Source organism: the organism of the source record quoted next, unplaced genomic scaffold (genome assembly GCF_019419815.1).
Source record: "Pyrus x bretschneideri cultivar Hongxiangsu unplaced genomic scaffold, Pyrus_bretschneideri_v1 Contig51, whole genome shotgun sequence".
Taxonomy (NCBI): Eukaryota; Viridiplantae; Streptophyta; class Magnoliopsida; order Rosales; family Rosaceae; genus Pyrus; species Pyrus x bretschneideri.
The window spans coordinates 623,260-643,873 of NW_025999789.1; the positions used below are offsets into that span (position 1 = coordinate 623,260).

General features: G+C 34.6%; 2 protein-coding genes and 1 pseudogene across 2 annotated transcripts; 2 read left to right on the forward strand and 1 right to left on the reverse strand.

Moving 5' to 3' along the window:
• Nucleotides 1-7,714: 7,714 nt before the first annotated feature.
• On the reverse strand, nucleotides 7,715-9,059 carry LOC103954021 (transmembrane protein 45A-like). The gene has a single exon (XM_009365827.3). The coding sequence runs from the start codon at nucleotides 8,838-8,840 to the stop codon at nucleotides 7,890-7,892; it is 951 nt and encodes a 316-aa protein (XP_009364102.1). The 5' UTR covers nucleotides 8,841-9,059; the 3' UTR covers nucleotides 7,715-7,889.
• A 6,968-nt stretch (nucleotides 9,060-16,027) lies between these two features.
• LOC103954022 (dirigent protein 22-like) lies at nucleotides 16,028-16,850 on the forward strand. Its single transcript, XM_009365829.3, has one exon. It carries the CDS (start codon nucleotides 16,043-16,045, stop codon nucleotides 16,622-16,624), a length of 582 nt encoding a protein of 193 aa, XP_009364104.2. The 5' UTR covers nucleotides 16,028-16,042; the 3' UTR covers nucleotides 16,625-16,850.
• Nucleotides 16,851-19,501: 2,651 nt separating this feature from the next.
• Nucleotides 19,502-20,265, forward strand: LOC103954023 (annotated as a pseudogene).
• Nucleotides 20,266-20,614: the final 349 nt, after the last annotated feature.

Here is a 20,614-nt window from a genome sequence, read left to right on the forward strand (position 1 = left end):
GAAGGGCATGACCGCATTTTCACTGTAGAAAAGCTGAAATAAAGCACAGCCAGATTAAAATTTGGAGGGCATTTTCGCCACTCCACTGTCCACAAACAGTAACCGGGAGTTTTGAGTTCTGGCATAAATAAATGTGTTAGAATAGGTATTTAAACTAAAAAAACCAAAAAAAAAGCATTCAAATATGAGATCATTTAGTCATCAAACTATATAAAAACAAATACACATATTCAATACAAGCATTATGAACCGTCTATCTATTTGTTACATTCGATTGACTAAATGATCTTAATTTTGATATTTTGTAGAGATAATCTATATAAATTGATTTATAATATAAATGATTTCGATTATACACAAAAAATTTTGTGAACAGTCATGAAGTAAATTGAGAGTAACTCCTCCTCAATCTTAAAGAACTCATCCACTGACTAGGCTTCCACGCCATATCTTAATGTGATGACTCATTATATACATATATATGTTCAATACCTAATTTACCCTTTATTATTATAATTATTTGTTTACAACAATATATTAGAGGGAAAGAATAAATTGATTTCAAACTCGTATTCGAACTGCAAGTCAGCCATTTTGATGATGGAAGTTTTAACAAAATACTTATGGTACTGTTTACTTTAACGAAAAACCACATTTTTACTCTAAAAAATCACTTATGGTACTATTCACTTACAACATCTTTTTATCATTTTCGTTAAAATTCATAGTTTTCAAATCATTTTTATTAGTTGTCCTTTTCGTTATATACGATTGAACTGGTTTGAGAGAAAGAGAGAGAGAAACTGGGAAGAGACAAGAAACTGATTTTTCATATACCATGGTCTCCATGGTAAGGTTCTCTCACATCACCAACTAGCCTTCTAAATAAAAGTAATAAAAAACATAAGTACGTACATTATGTGCATAGAAATCATGAAAACTGGCATTCTTTGCTTCACGAAAAGAAAAGTTTAAGGGTAAATAGCTTTACGCATCTTACAGGAAGGAGCTCAGGTCTGAAAGTAGCCATTTTTTGTCTTCTTGCATGCGTGATGCGTCTAAAGAGAAACAAAATAGCGGGGGTGCTATTCACACACTTATTTTTATCTCTTACACACACCTCTCAATTTTTTGTCGTTGATGTTAAGCAATGTTCTAAAAAAAGGGCCTAGGCGCTAGGCAGTGGTGACTCGAAATGTTTTCTTGCAAATCAGTTGGGCTCTAGGCGGGTAAAGCGGTCCTAGGCGGGCTAGGTGGCTAGGAATTTTTTTTTTTTTGAAATTAGAAAGAAAAAAAAAATCTTATCTACATTACTATATTTCCTTATTTTCCTCATAGTTTGCATTTTGTATGGTTTAAAATTGGGAACTTATTGTATATGTGTCATCCTATAATACTCCTCATTATGGTTCTATGACATATATGTTTAATGTGTTTTTAAATTTTGGACTTGTTGGATACTCTTTTTGCATTTATTATTCTTTTATTACCTTATCCATGGATTTCATACAAGTTTAATTTTTTGTAAGTGTCAATATGCACTTATTTACAAGATATACAAGAAATTTACCTAAATCCGCCTAGACCGCCCAGGCGTCCCCCTAGACCCTGCCTAGGCGCTAAGCGCCAGCCCGTTGCCCTACTAACGCCTAGTATTTTTTAGAACCTTGATGTTAAGCATACAAGCTAATAATGCAGAAATGTAATGTAAATCAAGAACAGAGTTTTAGAGAAAGAAAGAAAGAAAGAGAGATTGAATCAAGAAAGAGAAAGCTGTATATTTCGCTTAAATGAAGAAGGAGATACTATTTGTTCACTTTACACGAAGATAGCTCTCAACGGACTCCGCTATTCTAGCTACCTTCATAACAACCACTGCTATCTGTTTATACGAGACTAACAGACAATCCTAACAGCTAGTGACACTTATCTCAATCTTATATCTTTAACAGTCGAATCGAATGAATTGAAAAAAAAAATCAAAATATGAATCAACATAAAGTGTGTGGAAGATAAGAATAATTGTATGAATAGCACCAAAGAAATAAGCATGTGTGGATAGCACCACTCATATACGAAATAGACACCAACCGATCAATGGAGTTATTTTGCGGAGGTTTAGTTTCATGTTTTAATCTCTGGAGCTTTTCATATGAGAAAACACATTTTTGTTTGGAAGCCCAATCCCGGTGATTAAGACTAGCTCTAATCTACATTAGTCATAACCAAGATCCCAATGCAAAAGCCATGTCCAAAAATTACATATTTTATATTTTCACAAAAATTGTGAATAATTCGTGATTTTTAAATGAAGCAAAGTTGTAATAACCGTCATAACCAAGAGCCCTATCCTTTTTTATTTTCTAGTGAAAACAAATGTGCAGTGAATGCATATTTTGTGTTTTACATTAAACTATTTGAGTGGTAACTCATGGTTTTCAATTGGTTTTCTAAAAATCTTCTTGCTACAAGCTTTTTAAAAATTCACGTTAGACATTTGGAAGATGGTTTACCCCTCGAAAAGCTGATATATGGGTCTTGTTAATGTTATTTTATTCAATTGTTATTCTTTGTAGCTTACAAAACTAAAACAAACACTAATTAACGATTTTGTGAAATCGCAAATTTCACAAAAATCATGAGTTGTAACTTAGATTTTCGCCACACCATAAACTATCTCGTGTCATTTTCGCCACACCTTAAACTTTTGAAATTTCATGCAAAACATCCAAATATGTTCAAGACCCCAATATATTATGGGAAAGAGGATTCTCTCCCTCCTAATCTCTCTCCATTTTCCTTTCCTCTTACTTGAACGGTTACGATTAAGTCACGTCAACATCTTATATTGATTTTTTAATAAAGACAATAAGATAAAAAGCAAAATGCAAGGGTTTCCCGACAAGGTGGGCCCCACTGTTAGGCCGTGTGTCGGCCACCCAATTATTCCCAACGGCTATAATTCACATCCAAGGGTTGGGCTTTAAGGGCCGTTGGTCCAAATTCAAATTTCATTTTTTTAGAATATGTTATTTTAAAATACATTGAATTCAACGGCTGAGATCGAATATAATCAAATGTAACAGTAAAAAAAAGATCTAACGGCCCAAATTTAAATACAACGGCTAAAATAATTAAAAAAAAATATTTAACTCAAAATTCACCCTAAAACTCTATAAATACCTATGTATTTGTTCAAACATCCACATAAAACTCAATTTTCTCCTACAATTTTTCCAATTTATCTTTCTACCATTTCTTTCCATTTCCAAATTGTTCAACATGGCAAGAGAGCATATTAGAGGTCGTAATTGGACATGTGAGGAGGATGTTGAATGGTTGGTGAAAGTTGAAAGTTTGGTGTTAAACGGTTGGTGAATTGAAAATTTGGTGTTGAACAGTTAGTGAATTGAAAGTTAGCCCAGAGTTGAAAGATTGGTGAAAGTTGAAGGCTTGATTTGTGGAAAATTTAGTGATTTTTCAATATTTATTGGAATTTAAATATTTTTAGATTAAAATGTTCATAAAATTAATTTACGATAGTCTACATATTTATTTAAAAAAATATTAATTTAAGAAAAGAAATAGCCTAAGCTTATTCTTTAATAATTCCGGGCTAAAATTTTAGACCAAAAGGGTTGGAGTAAAAAAGTGTTTCTAGGCTAAAAGCTAAATTTTCTAGACTAAAAAATTAGCTTTTAGTCCAACAGTTGGAGGTGATTTAAAAGGAGGGAGTGATGGAGAAGGGTGGCAAATGAGAGGGAATTTAAAGCTTTGGGTTTTCCACTTAATCCACATTTAAAATGACAAAAGCACCCCTGTTTTAATTTGTGATAAACTGGTTTATTAGTCTCTAACTTTTTTATGCTTTTTTAGCTTGTCAATAAGAGATCCACCTGATGAGTGATAATAAAGCAGTCAATGAAAAGAGTGCTCAGTTGAAAGAAGCCTGCGAGAAAGTCGTCTTTCATTCTTTCTTATAAAGTAGAACATAACCGTATATAATACATTATATCAAGGGCATTGTAGTCATTACAAGTGAGAGCGACAAGTTATCCATGTTAATGTCTGTTTGGCACTTTGGCTATCCAAAAGCAAGGGACAGATCATTGAGAACTTCCGTAGCATTTTGGGTTCACATGTTTTGGTCATTTTCTTCTTCTTGCACGAAACTACGAAATTTCTTCGTGACCTATTGACTATTTTGGTATGTATATGTACATATATACTCTACAGCCTACAGAAAACTTGAGGTAGAGAAGGGGGAAAAAAACCCCTAGCAGATTATCCACGTACTTAAGCATTTTTTATTTCTTTTATTACAAGCGATATTTTATACTCATCAACACTAAAAAAACGAGAGAGGGTTTAAACTTGATACATAATGAGTTAAAGAAGAATACCATAACCACAGACAATCCACACCTTGCATTAAGCAAAATTTAAGTCTAAATAAAAGTAGTAAGAAAAATAAGTACGTACTTTATGTTGGAGAACAATTCAGAAATAAACAAAAAATAACAGAAATAAATAAAACTTGAAATTCTAATATTTTATTAATAAAAAATACTTGATCTGTAGAATGAAATTATACAATAAATACAGAAACTAATATAAGAATATCAATGATACTAACTTGATCATAGAAGGTAGAGGCTAGTGTAAATGCTATGTTCTTCGAACAGTATTTTCGTCCTGCTCTTGTGCTTGTGGTTCTACAACGTCTGCTCGACCAAGATTCAACTACTTAATTCTACAACCCGCACTGGATTCTAGAATTCTAGCAAATTTGCTTTCTGTGTTTACTCTCTAGAAATTTCGTACGGAAGAAAAAGAGGAAGAAAAGATGATACAACTCTTTCTAATAGCTGTGTCTTTTAATCAAAACTTATACAAGCCTAATTGTATTTAGGCTATATTATATTCAAGCCTAATCCACATAACCATAAGGTCCAAGCCTTCAATCTATTTCAAATGATCCAAGTTCTAATTACTAAAAAAAAAGAATAAGCCTATATAAAAGCTAGTGAACAAATATTATTACCAATGTAGAACAAAAGGGTTTTAACACTCTACACTTAATGTGCATAGTAATCATGAAATCTGGCGTTCTTTGCTTCACAAAAAAAAAAGTTTAAGGGTAATCAGCTTTACGCATCATCCAGGAGGAGCTCAAGCCTAGAAATAGCTGTACATTGTCTTCTTGCGTGATGTGCCTGTAATGAGAAGCCAATTTCAGTACGTATAAATATACAAAACGGAACCTAGCATTCAAGTTAATTTGCGGACGCTTAATTTCTTGTTTTAATCTTTTGAGCTTTCCTTTTCCATATGGGAAAGGATAATGCTAGGGAGAATAATTTTGTAGACAAAATTTTGTAAATCAAATGATATCGAAGTAGATGATTGAATTAGTACTTAGGGAAATGCTAAAGAGACTAAATTTGCAAACTAAATGATGTGTCTCCAATAGAAATGAACAAGTTTATCAACGCTTAAGTAATAAACCAATCATCAACTTCAATGTCTTTTAGTTTTCAAAATTTAGTTTATAAATTTAATCTCCTTAGCATTACAGTATTACTTAATAAGTAATGTTAGGGAGACTAAATTTGTAGACTAAATTTTGTAAACTAAATAACATGAAAGTTAATGATTGAATTATTATTTAAGTTTTAATAAACGTACTCATTCATGTTGGTGACACATTATTTAATTTACAATCTTATCTATAAATTTAATCTTCTAACATTACTCTTATTTAATAATTAATTAACATACTTATTTCATATCATTTTTGTTTGGAAGCCCAGTCCTTGTGAGTAAGACTAGCTAATCTACATTCTTCAGGAGGGGGCAAGTTTTTGTTCCCTCTGCTGATAGGATTTTGTCCCTCCCATCCTTTTCTCCGTACCACCGAAGTACTAAAAAAGAAAACCAAGATTCTTACCCTTTCTCTATTTCCCTGTGCAAAAGCCATGCAACAAATACATATTTTATATTTTCACAAGAATTGTTAGTAACTCGTGATTTTTAATGTTTGCCAAGTTGTAAATAACTGCCATAACCAAGATCCCAACCCTTTTTTATTTCCTAGTGAAAACAAATGTGCAATGTATATGTATTTTGTGTTTCACATAAAACTACATGAGTTGTAACTCATGGTTATCAATTGGTTTACCAAAGTTCAAAAAAGTCTTCTTAAAAATGGTTTCGTGTCAGTTACGTTGCACTACAAGTTACTAAAATTCACGTTAGACATTTGGAAGATGTTTTAGCTTCGGAAAAGCTGATATGAGTCTTGCTAATGTTATTTATTGATTGTTATCCTTTCCAGCTTAAAAATCAAAACAAACACAAATGATGTGGTGAAAACTCAACAGTAAATTCACAAAATTTATGAGTTGTAACTCACATTTCTCTACACCTAATACTATCTCGTGCCATTTTTGGCACACATTTTCACAACCATCATATTTTCACAAAGAAAATATCATATAACTCAGGTTTTATAAGCGATTAAATTTCAAGCAAGACATTTGAGAGATGTTCTAGCCGCCAAAAATCTACTTTGAGTCAGCTAGTAATTTTATTTTATTGATTTTTAAATATTCTATCTTAAAAAAATAAAAAATGGTAATTTATACTGTATGTGTACGTAAAAGATCATGCAAATTAAGCTCAACAATAGCAATTCTCACAAAAATTGTACAATTTTGTGAATTTCTACTTAAACTATCATTAAAAATTATTTTGTTTTCATTTTGCACCATAACATTAGACAATTCCAAAGATCACCCGAAAATTTTAATTAGTTATGTGTGTTTAATTTTATTGTTAATTAGATTTAGATCCTACTAGTGTGTTTTGTATGGGGGTCCCCTACAACTCTTTAGACTTTAGGACGGAACTAATGATTGCGTTATGTATGAGCAGTGGCCAACAATATCAAATGTATTTTATCCTCCTTATGCGGTTGAGGAGCTTTGCACTTGCTTGTCAAACTCAAACACAAAGTGGGTATAAAACATTAGAACTTATCATTAATTTAAATGATATGGATGTCCACATTAAATGATATCATGGTGAGAATAACATTATATATTGAAAACAATAAATATTAGTTTCGCAACCCATCCTCTTATCATTTTTTTTAACAAATGATATTATGTACACTAAATGAATGGGGGGTAGACTAAACCTCATAATGCGCCAGTCATAATAATGTGGTTCAAATTCACTTTTGACGGGAATCGAACAGGCCTCTCCCTTACAAGTGAAAATAAATACCATCAGACCATAACTAAGTGGCTTGTCTTGTCATTTATTTATTCATTACGACTATTTAGTATTACACTAACTTTCCCATTTATTAACTTATTATATCAAAGCAGACGTTGTTTAGATAAATAACATATTTGAGTCCAAGGCAATGAATAACCATGGATGGTAATGATTTAGTGACAAGTCTTTAAGCCTAAACTTATCTTTATGAACTTAAACAATGTCTTCCTGTGAATATTTTAAAGTTTTTTGTTTAATGATGCTTAAGTTTAAAATAATGAGATCCTTAAAGGGCGTCTTTAATCTACTACACAAGTACATATCATAAAGAATTCATTAAAACAAGGTACAAGGAAAACTCCTTTCAAATTTTTATCTTCATATCAAAGGAGTTGAAGAATATGAAATGCTAAAATTAAAAAGAGGCACGTGAGAAGTAAAAATGGCATATATACATTGACAGTCCACAAATCCCTCTTTTAATAAATTAAGCCAACATTATGGTTGGTTTAATCAAATATAAAATGGCATATATCCCACAACTTAATTAATTTGTACACACATACCAAATCCCATATCTTCATTATAGCTTGCACTTTTTCCTACTACCTTTCAATGTCTATGGACGCAAAAGCTGTTTTTCCCATATGATTAACAAAACTCTTCGAGTCTTCACGCTTGCTTGTCTTTTGATATTCAACATCATGATCCGGATCCTCTTCATCTTCTTCGCTTAGTCTGGTCAATGAAAAATACTCAACCTTTTCGCCATAAACCTTAACCAAAACCAAATAGAAGGACACCCCAAAAATGGCAACTCCCAACAAGAACCAACTAAACTGAAGGTTCACTAAGGACTTGGCTCTGTGAAGTGCCTCATCTCCATGGCACCTAACCACTTTGTGACCCTCCTCTAAGTTCATGGAACAACCTTTTGGCATCAAATCAGGTGTCCAAAGCATGAACCCCATGACCATAAGCCAAACACCTTGGAAAAATATGCTTAGTGACCTCACAAAGCTGACCAAAAAACTCTCAGGCAAACCAATTCCCATAAGGGTTGTGGTCAAAGAAACAAGAACCACAAGCTGTAGAAGCATGTGGTATTGACCTTCAGGTCCCATGTGATCAGCAGAGTGAAGGTGAAAGAGAAGAAGCTGCTGCCCAAACGCTATGGCTCCAAGGAGTTGGGTCAAACCATGTTGTGCTTTTGGGGAAATTTTGTCAAGAACGATGGCAAAAGCTGCATAGACCAAGAAAGTCATGGAGATTGAAGAGTGCTCGAAGTTGTGGAGATGGTTGGTGGGGATCGTTCCATCGTCATCGAGCGGTTGGTGTTTCTGTGGACCTATGAAGAGTTCCATGGCAATGGAGGCAGATGAGCCTCCCATGATTAAGAAGAGCTCCAAATACTTGAATTTGGAGGTGGGAAACCAGGATGGAGCTGTGTAGGTGTTTGGTTGGTTAAGATGGAGTTTGATGTGATTAAAGAGGTGCCATAATCCAATGAGAAGAAACCCAAAGCCCGGTGCTACATGCCCAACTAAAGTGCCCATTTCCAACTGCTTGGTTTGTGTTGAGAGAGAGAGAGAGAGAGAGAGAGAGAGAGAGAGAGAGAGGTTGTTTATGTTGTTTGTGGTGTTGTTTAAGCCTAAAGGAAGAAAGGGAAGGAGTGATGGATAAGGGTGGCAAATGAGAGGGATTTTAAAGTTTTGGGGGAGGGGAAAGGGGTTGAAATTCTAAGGAGTCCAGAGGCTTCCAAGCCAAGGAGGTTATGAATTTTTATTTGAAATGTTTGTCTGGTGGCTTGAAGTGCAAGGTTTTCTAGAATGATATGAGCACAACTTTGAGTTGACAACCACATTAGTTGACAATTGACCATAATCAAGCTTTTCTAGAATGATAGGAGCAGAACTTTGAGTTGCCTTGCTAGAATGATAGGGGCACAACTTTGAGTTTTTCACTTAATCCACATTTGAAATGACAAATTCACCCCATTTTTAATTTGTAAAAAACTGGTCTATTAGTCACTAATTTTTTATGCTCGTTTAGCTTGTTAATGATTAGGGATCCATCTGATGAGGGGAAAAAACTAGTCAATGAAAGGACTGATCAGGTGAAAGAAGCCTGCGATGAAAGTCTTCTTTAACATATGAATTCATTTTCTACAACATAAATGTATATAATACATTATATCACGGGCATTTTAGTCATTACAAGTGAGAGTGACAGAATCAAAGAATAGATCATTCTGGTTTATGTTTCTTAGCATTTTGGATTCCCATGTTTTGCTCATTTTCTTCTTCTTGCACGAAACTACGAAATTTCTTCATGATCTATTGACTATTTTGGTATGTATATATGTGCATATAGAAGGGGAAAAAAACTAGCAAACTTTTTGTTTTGCTTTTTTATTATAAGCTTTATACTTATTTACTTGAAAAAGATGAAGAAGAGTTTAAACTCGAAATACAATAAGTTGAAAAAGAATATCATAACCACCTAGCAGTTTACCACTTACATTGAGCAAAGTTTAAGTCTCAATATCGATTAGTAAACCAACTATTAAAAAAAAAAAAAAAAACCAATGAGTGTGTCATTCACATATTAATATATGTATATGTCACTTAATCTTCCAATATATTTTACCGCAAAAAAAAATTTAAAAAGATGTGTCATCGCATGTGTCATTTCTCAACATGTATAAACAGGGGATCTCTCCATTTTCCCGTACTAAAAGTCTATCCACCTTGCGTGCGCCGTGCCACTACCGCAGAATTAATTATGACAATTGTTCATGTCCTTCTATTTTGTCCCGAATAAACATATTTTCTCTTTCTCATCCTTATATGAAGTTGGTAGATGAGGGTGCTGGACTTATTGTGTCTCGTCAAAGATAATCCCCAACGCCTCTAAACCATTTTTTTCAAGAAGATGTTTTATGGGGTCGTTGATTTTGATTGTGAAAAAGGTCAATTTTCGTGTGTATCATGAAACACTTTATGTAAAAAATACATACGTTATAATTCAAGTGATTTAGTAACTACATATCCGTATCTTAGATATACCAGGGAAGGAGGAAAGTTCCTTTTTTTGTGAAGAAGAAGGAAAGTTCCTAATTATTGTTTTATTTGATCTAATGAGGAATGCTAAGGGGAATCTCTCTAGACTCTATCTCACCTTACAGTTTAACGTTAATTCATAATATAAAATATTGTGCTAAAAATATGAGATGAAAGAGAGTTATAAAGAGTCCAATTTTGAGGCAGTGGCAGTTCTCTTAATCTAAAATGAATGATAGATATAAAGATTGTAGCTGTACAGTCGAAACTTGATATAAGTTTCAATGGCGGCTATATTGAGATTCTTGGGAGTCAAGTTTTCTGATGACACACATAGCTGATCATTTATTAATTAAATTTTTTAGGAAAGACAATATTATATTATTGGATAAAATAAATTTTTTAATACTAATAAAAAAATATTAAAACTTAACATATTCAAGATACGGCGAAGGATTAGGCGAAATAAATTACTAAGACTTTACCATGACCTTGTTTATATTGGATAATGGAACACATGATCAGCATCAACTGCTTCTCTAACAAAATTGATGGCAAATGGCTAATGAAAAAGACATATATGCAATTAAGGGTGTAGCTTAGGACATCTAATTTATATATATTTATATAAATTCCTTACGTATGTAACTTCTAGTAAGAAGCTAATTAGACACTTGGGCTTTCTAAATGTGTAGGATTGAAAGGGACAAACATGAGAACCATGTTAAAAAACAAATATAAAAAGAGAATTAGGTCCACTCCGAATTTTAATGTCCAGTGGCTCCTTTAATTTGTGTATTAAAAAAAAAATCAGAGTTGTTTGTTTGTGTGAAGTGGGCCAATGGGATGAGTTAATGAGAATCGGTCAGATTCAATTTGTGTGGTCCAAATTTTTTCATCTCTAGGCTCTAGACACTAAGGTTTGGGAGTGGGTCATGTTCTTATAAAAAGAAGAAGGAGTTTTTTGAAATGGGTCCAAAGTAACTAAAAATTGGACCTATTTCAAAAATCAAAAGTCACTAAAAATTGGACTTATTTCAAAAGGTAGTCTATAAAATTGGACCTATTTCAAATTTTTCCAAAGAAACAATCCTTCAAATATGCTTTTCTTTTTTCCTTTTTTTTTTTTCAGATCATCATTTAAAATTCTCAACTTATTTCTTGCGTAGCATATTTGAAAAATAAAAAATTCAACTACTTGTATTATTACGCTTGGAGTATCAGATTGTATTTCCGAATATTGAAAAATTTCTCGTGTGAACCCTAGCGACAATAATTACAAAGTTTGTAACAACCCACATGAGACAAAGAAAGTTTGTAACAACCCACTGAAAAAATTCCCGTATGCGGATGTCTTCTTCGTTATTTTTATGCGTGTGAATCTCACAAAGAGTTAGAACTATAATATTATGTCCATATTGTTCGTGCATAAGGATATGTTGGTGTAGGGAAATCCCCATATGTATCTATGTACGTCATGGTGGCTTGGAATCGAAGGGGTTTTGCCTAAGCTAACCTGGTATGGCCGTTACCATATGCATTTGCATCACCAATGACGTTGGGCCAACCTCAAAGATCACATGCATGCATTTTATAATTAAATGAAAATCACGTTTTCAATAATTTATCGAACTTTCCCATCCAATATCGGTACACATATGCTTTGATTGGATTTGTCGCCATTACTAATGGATATTCTTAAAAATTCTCATTATGTCTTATAAAATCAAACTATACATTCCACCTTTAAATTATTTGATAACAGAAAACTGACAACGAAATCGAAATAATGATAAACGATCTCTAAAATTTAACAGTCTTGAAATTATTTAGCAAAATGGGTGCTTTAATAATTATAATTCGAAGGGATTGAAGTGAGCTTTGGCTGCCTCATATGGATCAGTGTACACAATATATGGTTGTATCTTTGAGCAGGGTTTGGCTCCCAGAACCGAAGACTGCAAGTGGGCTGATGAGAAACTGCTAATTTTTGCACTGAAGGGTCTTAGCAGAGGCCAGAGGGCTACAATTAAAGGGAAAAATGGAATTACATGGCACAAGTTTTGAAGGTATAATTATTAGTATGGTATTTGTGATTCGAATTGTGCAAGATATCAGCACAAAACGTGCCATTTTAGTAGTTTTTTTCCTCTCATATTTACCACAAAAGCTTGCAATTGGTTAACTTTTTTTGCTTCTGCAGTTTTGCAGCTTTAAGGGGGAAAGTCACGAAAGGTCATATGTGATTATACTCTCCAAAGGTGAGTTTCGAAGTGTTTGGTTGTAATATGCTCTACACCCGTATGAGTTTAGTCAAATGTTTAACACCAATAGATACATATTAGGGCTCGTTTGATTTCTAGGATTCAATTAGAATAAATAACCCTCTAAATTGAAAGTAAATTAGAAATAAAAGAGAATTACTTTTCTCAAGACTTTCGCGATCAATGTTTAGGTTGAAATCCCACTTTGAAATTTTTTTTCTCTATAATTTTTTTTTTTCTTTTCACAACAAAAACAGTTAAATTAAAGGCCATCCCTGTATAGGGTTCTTTTTCTTAACGAAACTCTTCTGTTTAGTCCTAATGTGTTAGCCAAAACGATGATGAAAGTCTTAAGAAAAGTAATTCTCCTTCATCTAAAGTATAGGGCTCTTTTTCTTAACGAAACTCTTCTATTTAGATGTGTTAGCCAAAACGATGATGAAATCACAATTTTGATCAATTATCATGTCAAGCTCTGAATCACGATAAATACATATGGACACAACCTATTGCAATATTTTCTGAACAAAGTAGTGATAAGTTTGTGACCAAAGTGGTGCGACCATGATCAAAATACCTCACCTCTTGGCTAGCCAAGTCATAGTTCGGTCGCCTTTTTTCATCATTTTGGACCAAGGAAAAAACCCAGGCGTTGTGAGTAAAGAAAGTTGAAGTTCCACTATAAAACCAATTGGTAATATAGGGAGTAGCCCAACCTCTTGGAAGCCCATGCAAGTTCTCTTCTCCTATCAATGTGGGATTAATTCTCAACATGCCCCCTCACGTGTAGCGAATTTTTAAGCCTAACGTGTAAACAATACAACGGGGTGATGTGGAGCACTTGTGGCCGTTTGGCTTCACACGTGGAACAACCTGCTCTGATACCATGAAGAAAGTTGGGGTTCCACCATAAAATCAATTGGCAATATGAGGGAGTAGCCCAACCTTTTATAAGCCCATGCAAGTTCGCTTCTCCCATCAATGTGGGATTAATTCTCAACACGCCCTCTCACGTGTAGCGAATTTTTAAGCCTAACATGTAAACAATAAAACGGGGTGATGTGGAGCACTTGTGGCCGTTTGACTTCACACGTGGGACAACCTGCTGTGATATCATAAAGAAAATTGGGGTTCCACCATAAAACCAATTGGCAATATGAGGGAGTAGCCCAACCTCTTAGAAGCTCATACAAGATCTCTACTCCGTTCAATGTGGGATTAATTCTCAACAGTGAGAACAAAACTTTTGGGGCTGAAAAAAAGAAGAAAAACTTAGCCACTTTTGGTTGGATTGGCACGACATTGTTAGCGGTACAAATCCCAGTTCAGTTTCAGTGGTGCAACAGTCTCCAATACATCAACAGGGTTTGGTTTTATTAGCATGATTGATGATCCACTCACTGAAGGGCCTGAATTGAGCTCAAAATTGCTAGGAAGGGCTCAAGGGTTTAAATTGCTAGGGCTCAAGGGTTTTATGGATCTGCCTCACAAAAAGATGCTGGCCCATTGATGGCCATGAATTTTGCTTTCTTACAAGGTTCCAGTCTTACGACTGGGGATGCTATGGTTGTGTATAACGTCTATGTGCTGCATTACTGATCATGCTTATTTTCTTGGCACACTTAATTTTTTCCTTTACTTGTCTAGCTTGGTTTGTTCTTGTAATATCTATATGCTGATTTTTCATCATGTTGTCCCTTCTAATGATGAACTTTTTCTAGTACAAAACCATACAACTTAAATTGGTAATTAACCAATTTATTATGTCCAAGTGTGCAAGAAATCATCTAGACAGGTACCATTTTGCTTGTGATTTCGGGATGTCCCTGACTGTGCAATAATTACTAGTTTTTCCCTCTCAAATTTTCCCACAAAAAGATGTCCAGTGGTTCACTCGTTTGCTATATATAGTTGCAGCTTTTGGGGAAAAATAAGTCACAATTAAATTAAAAGACCATCCTTGTGCTAAGTAAGATTAAGAATATATTATGCCGTGTAACCGAAATGTATATTTTTATATATACAGACGATGAGAGATGTGTATACAATAAGTTATATGGGGTGTTGTAGGAATGATTCTCTAAGCCACGAATGGCTTCCTTCACTTTCACTCCAAGTTAGGTATGAATACCACTGAAATTTTTCCTATATAACTTTGACTAGAGTAAAAAGAATACAGCACTTTTCACATAGACAAACAGATGAAGTAAGGCTTTGGGTTAGCGGAACATATATATCCGATATTGTGTTTTGTAGAGGAGCATATATTGTCAGTATGCTCATGGATGATGTATATACTATGAAAAAGGGGTGGTGGGTGGGTGGGTGAGTGGGTGCGGGGTTTCCAAAATGGCTCACGGCGTTATTCGTGGAGGAGTTGACGTACCCAATTTCTAAGGTTAGAAGAGGATCCTAATCTGATTTGTTTGATAAATAAAATGCATCTTTTGTACGAAAAGACAAAAGGACTTAGGTCCACCAAAACGGAGAGATCAAAAGTAGATCGTCTCTAGTCAGGGCTATGATTGTAACCCAAAAATTATTTTTCTAAAGAATAGTGCTTGGTTATATTTTTACAGTAAATTCTTATCTTCTTTCATTTCCTTCCCTTACATATTGTTTTTTGTTTTATTAAATTTATATAAAAAAATTAATACAAGATGTTAATGTAATTTAAACATAACTGTTTAAATATGAGGAAATGAAAAGAAAGAGAGATTAAGAGGAGAGACGATCATTCTCCTATATCTTTAGTCTACGGCTGAGGATGGCCTTAGGTCCACCGAACTGATTGAAGTGTATAGAAATTTAGTATGCAAGTATGTGAGTGTGGTGTTAAATACCCGAATTATAATTTGAAATAAAAAATAATTAATTTTTTTATGCATGGATTTAAAGTTTATAATTATTAAAATCTATGCACTATAATTATTAACACCCAGTCATCTCATCATAGTGTTGCATGTTAGTCATGAAAAACTATGCACTATTAAAAAATAAAAATAAAAATAAAACCTATGCACTATGATTCCAGAAGCCTGGAATTATTTCAACCCCTTCAGTACTTTACCTAAAAGGTCATTCTTTCCTTTTCTTTGACAACTTTACCAAACCCTTCTCATAATAACCTCAACACAATTTCCTGCAAAGACAGCACGCCATATACCAATTAGTTGTGTAGTCGTTTTAGAAAATTAATTAAGACCCAATTGGATTAACTTGTGAACAGTTAAGTTAATTATGCAATGCGACAACCTGACCCAAAAGAAACGGAACAAAGAAAATGTTGGCAGCCTGTGGTTGGTTGTCACCATGATGAAAAAAACCCCAACTTGGTCAAGCTCTGTGACTCATTCCACACTATATATGTGGACACAAAGCTACTCCAATTTCCAAACCAAAGTAGTGACTTTAAGTTATAGAGCTTCAACCATGGCTACAACACCTCAAATGTTGGCTACTCAGTTCATAATTCTCTCACTTCTATTTTCTTTTGCCCTAATTCTTGTCCAAGGAGAAGATCAAGATTTTGTTAGAGCCTTGGACCGCAAGCTTCTGGGTCTCAAGAAAGAGAAGTTCAGCCACTTTAAGATGTACTGGCATGATATTTACAGCGGTAAAAATCCAAGTGCAGTAGGAGTGGTGAATCCACCCATCAATTCATCAACCCTATTTGGTTCTGTTAGCATGATTGATGATCCTCTCACTGAAGGCCCTGAGTCGAGCTCAAAATTGCTCGGAAAGGCTCAAGGGTTCTATGCGTCTGCCTCACAGAAAGAAGTTGGCCTGCTGATGGCCATGAATTTTCACTTTAACCAAGGGAAGTACAATGGCAGCACTATAACGATTCTAGGAAGGAACCAGGTGTTCAACAAGGTGAGGGAGATGCCTGTCATTGGAGGCAGTGGGCTTTTCAGGTTTGCAAGAGGTTATGTTCAAGCAAGTACTCATACATTCAATCCAACCACAGGAGATGCCGTTGTTGAGTATAATATCTATGTGCTGCATTATTGATGAAGGTCTTTTTTTTCTTTTTTTCTTGATGGCTTTTGCTTTGTTCCTTTTTTTATTTGGAGGTTGTAGATTCTAAATATGTTGGCCACCCACCATTTCATTTCTTTTCATTTTAGCGGGCGTGGTTGAGTTTACTTTATCAAGTATTGGCCGGCTATATGCATTTGGTTGGTGTCAATAACTCCACAGAGGACGGATAAATGAAAATAAAATAAATTATGGTTCATTGGATGGGAATTGGAATAACTACATAAAGAAGTTGGCTTATTTTTTGCTATGCCTCATGGAATTTCATTTTGATTTCATTTTGTTCTCTGTAACTCTAAAGTCATCATTTTACTCTTTAGAACTCAAAATTTATTTCATTTGACTTGTGAACTCTCTTTTCTCCCTGAAACTTATAAGGCGCCTCCTAAAATATATGTGGGACCAACACTTAATAAGACTACTGTCACATGTACAAAAAATTTGATTATAAATCTCTATTGCACGTTAACATTCAACAATAAGGGAACATTAAGTTTCAAAGAAATTGAAGAGATGAAAAAAATAAAAAAGAAATTGATTAGCCTGACGCACCCTAATTGAACTCCCATAAGAAATTAACAAATCTAAGGTAATGTGGATAGAATTTTGAGTTTTATAGAGACAACTTTTATGTTTCAGAGAGCAAAATGAGGTCGAAATCGAGTTTAAGGGACAAAGTGAAGCAAACTTTGAGTTTCAGGTAGTAAAGTGATGACTTTTGAGTTACAAAGAGCAAAGTGCGATTAAAATCAAGTTTCAGTGGGCATAGCCAAAATAAGCTTAAAGATGTTGACGTTCCACCATAACATTAATTGACAATATGGAAAGTAACTGAAATTACTTACATGCCCAAATAAGGTCCCTCCTCTCAATGTAGCATGCTCACTCACATGTGGAGAATTTTGAAGTCTAACACATGAACAACACGAACATGGTGACGTGGAGCACGTGTGGCTATTGGTCTTTACATGTTGGACTGTTAAATTTTAGGTAGACGGGCCGTGGGCCCACTCCAACAATATCGATACTGTCCCCACTTGGCCACCTGCTTAATCCGTCATGTGTGGGGTTTTAATACAAAAGGCCTCGATGATAGTTAGAGTGGGGTAATTCTATTTAAAGGGCTTGCTCTCAAGTCTTTTGGCCGATGTGGGACAAAGGAATTCTAACATGGACAACCTGCTTTAATACCATAAAGAAGTTGAGGTTCTACCGTAAAATTAATTGGCAATATGGAGATTATATCAACTTACTTATAAGCTCATGCAAAATCATTCATCTCATTGATAGTAAGATTCGGGAGATTCGGATAATGATAGAAAGATCAAAATTTTAAATCAAATGATATAGTTGTAGATGATTGAATTATTAATTAAGTATCGATTAACGTGCTTGTTTATTATTGATGACAAATCATTTGATTTGCAATTTGATGTAAAAATTCTAATCTCCCTAACATTATTCATCTCTCAACAGTATCTGGTATTCTTTCTCTAGCTCTCCCTCATTGGATGGTTAAAAATGTGAAGAGAGAGAGAGAGAGAGAGAGAGAGAAATTAATAAAGAGGGGCATACAACATATTGTATGGTGAAAATGCCACGAGAGATAAATTAAGGCCATCTCCAATTGAGGGCTGGCCAGATGACTTGTTTTAGCCCTTTGGTCCTTCAAGATATTAATATTTTAATGAACAGTACACGGTCATATTTGCCTCTATCTCCAACCGAGGGTCATAGGGCTTGTTTTAGCCCTGTCACAAAAAACCGTCTCCAACTGAGGGCCAAACATAATTTATTATTTAAATTTAAAAACTACAACAACTTAAATTTAAAAACTACAACTTAAATTTAGGAATGGTGAATGAATGGTTTAGGTATTTATAAGAAAAAAAATTAGAATTTTTAAGAATTAAAAAAAAGGCCTAAAATTTTGAATCCAACATTAATTGGCGTCAACTAGTCGTTGGATTCAATTTTTTGTTTAAGCATTCCTGTCGGTTATATCCGACAGGATTGTTGGAATTTCTGGCCAACCTCGGGCTGACTGGCTAGCTACGTGCGGCCAGCCCTTTGGTCCTTTCAGATTTTGTGGGGCTCACAAGCCCTCTGACCTAACCCTCGGTTGGAAACGATTTTCGGACTATTTTCGACCTTCTGATCTTCTAGCCTCTGCACCATTAACACAAAAATAACCAAATTGTCAACTTTTCTACAAAATTTTGTTTAATTCATATGACTCCTCTCCCATCAGAATAAAAAGAAATGGGTTAGGTGAGATCAACCCACCAACCCCAAATTATTCTGTCCACTCGTACACCGGCCTCCTCCTAGAATATTAATCCCAACATTACAGATGCAGGTGGCGGTACATCCATATTGGAGTGACTTAACCCATGATTAATGGGAACAGTCAAGAAAATGAGACATGCCAACTTGTTGGGCTATACAATGAAATTATAACCTTGCAACAAAACTTGCTTAATTGTTGATTGGATCTGGGAAATATTTCTTATTCTCTATAAGATCATATTGTAATTAAACTACCTTAATTCATCGAACGGAAATTAAATTTATGTGCAAAAAGCAGATACATTGCTATTTTAACTAACCTAACACACCAGAGTATTATTATTCTTTTGTCAAGTGTTCATTACTAATTACACTAAATAATTGATTATGAACCAAATTAGCAAATGACTCCGACGATTTATATCACAACTAATTCCTTCTTATTATTCCATTCCAGTCAATAAAGGCAAGTCGCATCATTTGAAAAAGACTTTTGCTTAACGCGGTATCATTGTCCTTCAGTGTACATAAACCCTACAAAACAATCAAAAGCCTTGAAGACATACCAGCAATACCATGGCTAGGCTGTCTCAAATGTCAGCTTTCCAATTCACAATTTTCTCCCTCCTCTCTTCCTTTACCTTGATCTTAGTTTCTGGAGAAAATTTAGGGTTTCACAGCACCGTGGACCGTAAGCTTCTCGGGCTGCAGAAAGAAAAGCTAACCCACGTTCGCTTATACTGGCATGACATTGTTGGTGGGTCCCATCCTCTGCCATAGAGGTTGTCCCAGCACCCTCCAATAAGTCCCAGACGAATTTTGGGTTAGTGAGAATGTTTGATAATGCACTAACTGAAGGTCCTGAGTTGAGCTCAAAATTGGTGGCTAGGGCTCAAGGGTTTTACGGATTTGCAGGGCAGGTGGAGCTCAGCCTCCTGATGGCACAGAACTTTGCTTTTGTTGCAGGTGAGTTTAATGGAAGCACCATAACTTTGCTAGGAAGAAATTCAATATTAAACAAGGTGAGGGAGCTGCCTGTGATTGGTGGAAGTGGGGCTTTCAGGTTTGCTAGGGGTTATGCTGAATTGAGAACTCACACTTTTAATCTCACCTGAAGTGATGCTATCGTGGAGTATAATATTTACGTGTTGCATTATTGATCATGGGTTTTGGAATTTGATTTGGCCATTGCTTGGTTGTAATTGAATTGTGACAAGTTTTTATGTTTTAATGGAATGCTTTTCGATCAAGACTGACTTGGATATCTCTTATTGATATGTTAGTTTCATAGACGGCAGTATTGAATAAAAAGAATTTATTTTGTATGTGATGGAAGGCGGCACTTGAACAAAGCATTTTCCTTTTGAGAAAAACCACTATGTCCCCTTTGTATGCAGTATATTGTATATAGGATATGCCATTTTCTCTCTAGCGATATGAGACACCAGAGTTTTGACGGAAAACCTGACCTATAGAGAGAAACAAATAATTTCAAACTCACTTTAAATAAATAAATAAATATATATAGACTCACATGTCACATACAATTTCAGCCAATATTATAGAGTGAACTTGTTGACCATCAAACTACTAAGCCTACGTGGCGCACATGCCGATTAACTAATGAGCTAACTGCATCATTCTGGTGAATGAGAGCCTGTCAAACTTGAAGTA